The sequence below is a fragment of the Austrofundulus limnaeus genome, unplaced genomic scaffold (genome assembly GCF_001266775.1).
Source record: "Austrofundulus limnaeus strain Quisiro unplaced genomic scaffold, Austrofundulus_limnaeus-1.0 Scaffold22, whole genome shotgun sequence".
NCBI lineage: Eukaryota > Metazoa > Chordata > Actinopteri > Cyprinodontiformes > Rivulidae > Austrofundulus > Austrofundulus limnaeus.
The window spans coordinates 772,699-781,470 of NW_013952424.1; the positions used below are offsets into that span (position 1 = coordinate 772,699).

The 8,772-nt window shown below is 38.4% G+C and overlaps 1 protein-coding gene across 1 annotated transcript in view; it reads left to right on the top strand.

Moving 5' to 3' along the window:
• Positions 1-8,772, top strand: part of col2a1b (collagen, type II, alpha 1b) — a gene marked incomplete at its 5' end in the record, with an annotated part of 25,239 nt that overhangs the window by 6,417 nt on the left and 10,050 nt on the right. The window contains 14 exon segments of the mRNA XM_014004127.1: positions 500-553; positions 743-841; positions 1,087-1,140; positions 1,580-1,633; positions 2,026-2,079; positions 2,461-2,514; positions 2,909-2,953; positions 3,051-3,149; positions 5,189-5,296; positions 5,426-5,479; positions 5,596-5,649; positions 5,794-5,847; positions 6,272-6,325; positions 8,189-8,296. Of these exon segments, the coding sequence (XP_013859581.1) occupies positions 500-553; positions 743-841; positions 1,087-1,140; positions 1,580-1,633; positions 2,026-2,079; positions 2,461-2,514; positions 2,909-2,953; positions 3,051-3,149; positions 5,189-5,296; positions 5,426-5,479; positions 5,596-5,649; positions 5,794-5,847; positions 6,272-6,325; positions 8,189-8,296 (945 nt within the window).

Sequence of the window (8,772 nt, forward strand, 5' to 3'; positions counted from 1 at the left end):
ATATATATCTTTAAACTTGTTTTTGACCCAGTTGAGGCTGAATTAGGTGACATCACCTGAGGCAGGTTTTATATTTAGTGCAACTCCCTCAACTTAAAAAGCCTTTGCAGATTTTTGTGTGAACTTTAACAGGATCTAAACACACAGGTAAAGTTGGTTTTAATGTTTAACCAAATGCTTTATTAGAATATTRAAACATGCTATAGTCCATAAAATAACCAACATTCGGTCTGTATTAAATGTAATTATCTTGTCATTGCACAACCAGTTCTCGTTATATGCTGATGCACATCAGTGTTCTCATTCATGTGTCAGCTTTGAGTCATTTCCATCAGATGTCGGAGCGCTGCCTGTTACTCACTGATGATCAGAGGTGTAAATGATTTTACACGACGCCATATGTTCTGCTCTCCCTCCTCCTTTCAGGATATTTCTTTGCGGATTGAATGATCTGCTGATTCACCCAGATTTCAGTTCTGCTTCTGTTCTTCTCTGTCAGGGTCTGACTGGTCGTCCTGGTGATGCTGGACCTCAGGGCAAAGTTGGACCCTCTGTAAGTGCTCCTTTCGTAGCTTAACTGCAATTTGCTGTCCGTTTTTCTGCCGGAGTCATTTTACTGTTTTGTTATTGTGCTTTACTTTAAATTTGGATCACAGGCCACCGCAGTTACATTCATTTTGCTTTGCTTAGATTCTGTGAGTCCTAATAAATGCCTGATGTTTATAACTGAACTCTTCATCAGGGCGCCCCTGGTGAAGATGGCCGTCCAGGACCTCCAGGCCCTCAGGGAGCCCGTGGACAGCCTGGTGTCATGGGATTTCCTGGACCCAAAGGAGCAACTGTAAGTACTCATGATGCCAAGCAAAAAACAATCTTCTTCAGTTTGGTGTAATATTCCAAGACAGTTCAGACATTTGATCTTATCTGTTCTGAATAAATATTAAATTGGATCGATATCGTCCATCGCTTTATGAAGCACCTTCGTTTTATGCAGCATGCACCAGCACGTGCACTATCTCCCCTCTAAAAATAGATGGAGCACAGAGGGGGTTTTGATTGACAAATGCATTGTGTCTTTTTTATTAGGGGCTAGCTGGCAAGTCAGGTGAGAAAGGACTGGCTGGAGCTCCTGGTTTGAGAGTAAGTAGATTTTTATTATTCATTTATTTATATATATATTATTTTATTTTATTTACCGGTATTTATTTTTTTACTAAAGGTGACACACATCAGCCAAATAGGTTTGAATTAGACTGCAGTAATAAATCATATAATCATTGTGAACTTATTTCCATTTTTATTTATTATTATACATAATATTTGACCTATTTTATGATTCTTGTGGATTTCTCATTAACAAATGTATAGATATCTATATGAGTAAATCACAAAATAGAAAAGCAATTTAATCTTATTTGTAACTCAGATAAATAGAGCTTGTGAAAGCATTTAGTTCAGCCTCCACATACAAAGGTTTGTGTTGAAAAGCCCAGTTTTAACCCTGAGATGTTTGTGCAGCTAATAGCATCACCTTTGGTTCTGCCTTAACTCCTGATGTTTATCTGTCCCCGCACATCAGGGTCTGCCTGGCAAAGATGGAGAAACCGGCTCTGCTGGACCCCCTGGCCCTGCTGTACGTATCTCCATCTTCCTCCCTCCGACTCTATAGCTTCAACACTGATTTTATCTCCTTTTCCAAGTCCTCACTCAGAACCACTCTTCGGTATCTCGATTTCCCAGACGGTCTCCACAATAGCTTTGTCTAGGGGAACAAAAAAAGTCCTTGACGCTCATGTCTGGACACGATGAGATTGGAGACCCGACTCAAAGACCCTCATCCTGTTTGTGTTTCACTGCACTGAAAAAGTCTATTTAACATAAAAGCAGAACTTCGTTATATATGAATAATGATTTGAGAGTGGCATCGTTTCATGATTTCCTACCATTATATCCATTAAAATGAAGTCAGGGAAATGTTCTTGCTAATAGAATGTGATGATAATGGACTGTGGATTATCTGTTCAGGGCCCTGCTGGGGAGAGAGGAGAGGTGGGACAGCCCGGTCCATCAGGCTTCCAGGTGAGTCTGTCTACTTCTACCTTATTGCTTATTAGGCTCTGAATATGTTTTACTCTTAATTTGAAATCAACATATTTACTGCAAAAAATAAATTTTACTCAGTTTGTTCCTTAATATGCTTCTAAGTTCTGTTTTATTTTGTCCGGGTTTCTGACAAAACATGATGGTTTAAGTTTAGGGGWTTTTCAAAGGATGTTTCTGTGAACACTTTAGAGAAAAAGCAAACTACCAGGAGTTTCTAGAGATCAGCTGTTTGTGGCGCAATAGAAAAACAAGACATATTTTTTACACTTAAACATAATGTTAACTATGCAGCTTTGCATTTGCTGCATTCAGGGGTTATTCCTGCTGACAGTTTCTTCTTCTGTCCTGTGTGCGCAGGGTCTTCCTGGACCTCCTGGACCTCCTGGAGAGGGAGGCAAACCTGGAGACCAGGTTGGTGCAYGTCTTTTCTGATGAAACGTGATTGTAAGGTTCACGTCATAGCAGTAGAAATAGTAGCTGCATTACTAATAAAAGTACTTTTGTTCTGCAGCTGTTTTAAATGGCTGTATAATGAGCTCTAAATACGCACACACTTTAAATACTCTCACCACTAATGAGCTGATAATTACTTTTACGGTTATTTAGTCATTGTGTCAAATTAAAAACAAAACAAGTACATAACAGATGATCCCTTTTACTCCCGACACATCTTAGTTTCTCTGTCGACTGAATTTAATTTAGCCTTTTTGTTGATAAAGAGACAAAAACATTTGTCAAATGATATAGCCATGTTGTCTTTTTTTTCTTATATATATTTTTGTAACTTTTTTTTGCTTGTCTTAAGGGTGTTCCTGGAGAGGGTGGACCTGCCGGTGCCACTGGACCCAGAGTAAGTTCACAGACCTCAGTTGATTTCACTAAGTTCTGGTCTGCTGAGTATTAGATATGCTCTTAATTATAGCTGTGACTTTTTTTTATTTTTTCAGGGAGAGCGTGGTTTCCCTGGAGAGAGAGGAGCTGCTGGCACTCAAGGTCTGCAGGGACCCAGAGGCCTGCCCGGAACTCCTGGAACCGACGGACCCAAAGTGAGTTCAGCAACCGGAGGACAGTGTTCAGATTATTAAACACTTCTCCGTGAAGGTTATTCACTGGAAAATACGTTTTTTTTTATTTTAATGCAACAGCACACACACTGCAATTACCTCAGGGATTTGGAAGTTGAGTCGGGCAGATTTTATTTTATTAAAAATATTCTGTAATGTTGGGGAAAAAACTATCAAGGATGTAAACAACTCACATGTTCTGCTTGTGAATTATCAGAGAGGTCTGTATTACATCTGGGCCATGAAACAGCGTCATTTCAGTCCGTTTGATGATGAACATTTCATCACATAAGAGGGAATTACATTTGGGCTGTCTCTGTGGTTCAGAGGCAGCTACTCCAAATTAGAGTTACTGTGTCAAAGATGATTAACCGGAGAACAAAGCAGAAATTGTGTTTCTGATTTATGAAGTTCTGCTTGATTTTCTGACTTTTTTAAGTGGTTGGTTTAGAAAATAATTTAGTGTAGGTGTGACTACCTAAACTTGTTTTATTTTTACAAAGCTGGACTTTCTTTTCTTATCATTTCAAGTGGTCTCAGTAAAGCATTCTCCAGTCTTTCTGAAGGTTGTTGTTGTTTGTTTTTTTACTCATTTGCAGTCCAAGTTTTGTATTTGACCATGAARATAAGAAAAGTTGACAAGTGGAGGATTACACATCACTATGGCAGATGAACAATATCTGAACTTTATGTCTTTAAGAAATAAGAAGTGCCTCTGGAAAACCTGAAGAACTATTGCTCAGGATCACTTTGATAGATTTCAAGAAAGTCTGGATACTTTTACAAAACATGTACAAATAAAAAATAAAGAAATCCCACTTTTTCCTTTAGATTTTTGTACAATATGTTACTTCAGCTCTTCACCTCATATTTTCCCAAATCTATACCATCCAAAACTGATTTCCTTTATTCTAATTTTACATTTTAAACTCACAAAACCTTTTATGTTTTAAGAAGAATATCCTTGTTTTACATTTCTGTTGGTAACTTAATATATTTCCAGTAAAGTCCTTCACTTCCTCATCCACAGCAGTGATTTGTCACTGCTGAGCTGTGAGCAGTGGAAGAGCTCAAAGCAATGACAATTCACATTTTTAGTTTATCAGCTCAGATTTTAATCCCACTTTATAGATTTTTTTTCTCCCCATAAGGTCAAACGAGCGGATAGAGAGGATGAGGATTAGAACCAGCATGTATGTGATGGGGATTTAGCCAGGGGAGTGGGGAGGGGTGTGTGTGTGTGGGAGTGTGAACAGGCAGTCTGTAGGTTGGTATTAAAGCACAATCATTTGCTGCACAAGCCTCACAGCTTTGTACATCAGTCATCTGCTCCTTTAAGTTAGAATAAACAGTGATTTCAAAGCACCGACAGCCCAAAACTGATTGTTGTGTTGGGTCCTGCTGTTAGCTGTAATGACTGGAGATAGGGAGCAGATGCTGTGTCGCTGTGTTTGTGCATCTCAGGCTGCAGCAGAAAGCACAGATGACAAGACACTTTAAAAAAAACTAAAAGTGCTTTTGCTTTCATTTTATTGTCTTTGATCTGTAGAATTGATTGTGTTCTAATAAAAAAAATTATTTGACTAAAATAGAATTAAAGGTGGTCCTGTGTGAAATAATGCTTTTGCTTCTAAGACTTATTTATTGATAGTTATTTCTTTTTTGTGTGATTAGAATCAACATAAAATGAAATCTGTTTTAGTCTCTAACCTTTCTTTCAGTCTTTATACAACCTTGTACGCAACAAGACAAAAGATTAAGAAGTCTCTTTTGTTACTTCAGATGTGTTCTTGCTGTGAGATGTCACCATTTTTGTATTTTTTGACATTTATAAAAAATAAGAAACATAAAGTCTTGGGAAAAAACTTCCTAAATGTGTCAAAATATTAAAAAATAAATCTTGTTTCAAATCATTTGATGAAACCTGCTGCTTACAGGATATAAAAGCATAAAGTACAGACTGAGTTCATGGCACAACTCTTTGCTGCAACTCATCTCTTTTTATTTGTGATCTGTCACAGGGAGCTATTGGACCTGCTGGTGGTGCAGGAGCTCAGGGACCCCCAGGTCTGCAGGGTATGCCTGGAGAGAGAGGAGGTGCTGGCATTCCTGGACCCAAAGGAGACAGAGTAAGCTACAAACCGAGCCTTTAAAAAAGATGAATATGTACATGTTAAATATGCAGATTTTTTTTTCATCTGCTTGCGGTTCACACATGTTCTCTGTGACTGACAGTTTTCTTTTGTTGATCCCTGTAGGGCGACATTGGAGAGAAAGGACCTGAAGGTGCTTCCGGCAAAGATGGTGCCAGGGTGCGTGACAAGCATTTATTTTATTCATTTATGAAAATCAATGCTAAAAACAGGCAGAACTATTTAAATGTGTCATCTAAATGTTTCCTTGTTACAAATTTTGAACTTTATTGTAGGGTCTCACTGGTCCCATCGGTCCTCCTGGACCTTCTGGTCCAAACGGTGAGAAGGTGAGTGTTAGTTTTCTTCCCCTGGAAGTTGCATCACCACTGCAGCCTGTCGATACTTGAGTGCCAGTTTGTGACTGACTGCATGTAAAACAGCTATTTATAGCTTGACATTTCTCACTGATGATGGTTCTGTGCTTCTTGTAGGGTGAATCTGGGCCTGCTGGACCTTCTGGAGCTGCTGGTGTTCGCGGTGCTCCTGTAAGTGTTACAATTTATTTTAAAATTGAAGTTTTTATAACAATATTTTGTACGATATAACAAAAATGAAGGGAACAGTAAAGGATAAAATACACAAATAGCCTTTAGGACTGAAGATTTATTAAAATTTTAAAGTTAGAAAATTAGTTTTGACAACAAAAAACTCTAATTGTACCTTTTAATAAACATAAGGTGTAGGCTGATAGGGGTACGGCTGTGTGGTGATTTGCACTGTCTGTACTTTACATGAGTATTTATTATATTTATATTTTCAATGGTAAATAAAAATGAGCAGAAAATACTTATTTTTTACGTTCAAGGTAATAATCAGTTCTACCACCACATTTTGAAAGTAAATCTGATGTCTTCTGAAGAGGTGAAATTATTTTATGACTTCATTTAATTTGCTCTATTTATCCTCCAGGGTGATAGAGGAGAGACTGGACCTCCTGGACCGGCTGGGTTTGCTGGACCTCCTGTAAGTGTGACTTAGAAAAACAAAACCTGACAACATTCGATTGTATTTCTGCAGAAAAACAAGAACTCAGAGCTGCAGATTAAGAAACAAGAGAAATCTTGACTTTAAAGCTATTTTTAGTTTATTTATTTCAGTCCGATCATAAGTAATCATTACTGCAGTGATCTAAACAAATAACTTTATTTTATTTAGACAACATCTTACATGTTGCACATAATCTACAGGACAAATCTACAACATAAAGACATTTTACTAAAATATATTTTGATTGACAGTTGATTTCTAAAGAGCTAAACTTTCTTGTAAATGTTTTAAGTAGAGTGACATGAGAAAAAGAAAGTTTTGGTAACATCAGGGATAATTTGAGACTTTTGCACAGCACTGTCCTGTTTATCCTAAACTTGCACGGCAGTGTTTTGTGGATTTAGCAAYAAAGTATCCTTACAGACAGATCATTTCAGACGTGTTCATGCACTGATTTCCACAGCAGAAATTACTGTTTGTTTTGCATTTCTGCCTGAGGACCAGAAGATAAGAGATTCWGTAAAGATTTTCCATTTACCGTGTCGGTCCTTGTGTGCAGAGACTTTTCCATATAATTTGACTCTTTTGATGATTCTATGTGCCGTAGAAAAGACGCTCAGTTTTTGTCCACACGGTCTTTCACAGAGTGTTAAACTTGTTTCCTTGTTTCGGCCCCTGCTGTTTTGAAAAATGCTGCGGGTAGAAATTCAAAGCAATTAGTTTGGCTATGATCCAAAMGTTGAACTGTTTTCTTTCTTATTTTCAGTCAAAATTACTGCTCAAATGATTCTAATGATCTTGTTTCATTTAGACGTTTTCCTTTTTTTTTCCAGTGGTGTTATAATTTCAACCAGTTCAGAATTTTTAGTGAAAATATTTAATATAAAATGGACAATACTCAAAGGACTCCTGCAGAGATAATACAYGAAAATAGGCAACTATTCAGCTCGATGATAACTTGTCAGAAAAAGCATTTACCAGAGCTTTTATCATTATGTCTGAACACGGGAATTCTAATGAAAAAACTTAATTTGTTTTTATTCATCTAAAAAAATCACGAGACAGCTTTAACACGTGTTTTTACTTTGTCAAAGAGGGACACAAAATGACATAAATCTAGTCAATTTTAAGTTTTGTTGCTGCTATCTGAAAACACTTTGACGCTTTTGTGAGTGTTTCAGACTTCCATCAGTTCATTATTCTGTCATGTTTCCCTGGTGAATAATTATGTGGAGAAGATATTAGTTTGTTAGGCTGTCACAAGTCTTAGCATTTTTAGCTCAATTTCTTTTCCCCGCAAAGTCTCCAGACAGACATTTAACAGATGGTTTTCATAAACCACATCCTTTCAAATGCGTTTCATCAATTTGTTTCTTACAACAAAATTGATCTTGGGGCTTTTTTCCCCTTCAGGTTACGCTGTGATTAATTATAGATTTTGTGTCAAGGAGAATACCTCTACCACATCTGTAAATATATACAAATATACATTGTTCACAGCTCACTCACAGTAGCGTCACATCACAACGTGTCACGACACGACAGATTGCATTCTGTCAAAGAAAAAAGTGAAAGAAACGTATCTGTTTCTACATTTTGTAAAGAAGATCTTGAATATATTTAAAACCACTTCATGTTACATTAAGCTGATTGATTTCTGGCTGAAAATGATCATTAATGACATTATTTTGTAATAATCGCATGATCAACTACAGCATTAGATACTCAGACCTGGCTTTGTAGTTTAGGTTCGGTTTCCTCCTCCAGTTCAGATCCTGTGTGGTAAAGACAGGGTGGCACYAACACAACAAAACACAACTGCATGTGATTTTCTTTCAGGGAGCCGATGGTCAGCCTGGAACCAAAGGAGAGCAGGGAGAGTCTGGACAAAAAGGAGATGCTGGTGCTCCTGGACCTCAAGGACCATCTGGTGCCCCTGGACCTGCAGTGAGTGTGATTTTTATTGTATTTGTCTGTGCTAACACTGTTGAGGTGTTGAGGGGATCCGTTTTGGTGGTCTTAGGATCGCATCTCTGCTTTTTGTGGATGATGTGGTCCTGTTGGCTTCATCGGAACGAGATCTGCAACTCTCGCTGGAGCGGTTCGCGGCCGAGTGTGAAGCGGCCGGGATGAGGATCAGTGCCTCCAAATCCGAGGCCATGGTCTTGAGCCGGAAAAGGGTAGAGTGCCTTCTCTGGGTCAGGGGGGTCGTCCTGCCTCAAGTGGAGGAGTTAAGTATCTGGGGATCTTTAAGTATCTGGGGATCTTGTTCACGAATGGGGGAAGAATGGAGCGGGAGATCGACAGGCGGATTGGCGCAGCGTCTGCTGTAAAGCGGGCGCTGTACCGGTCCGTCATGGTGAAGAGGGAGCTGAGTCAGAAAGCGAAGCTCTCGATTTACCAGTTGATCTACGTTCATACCC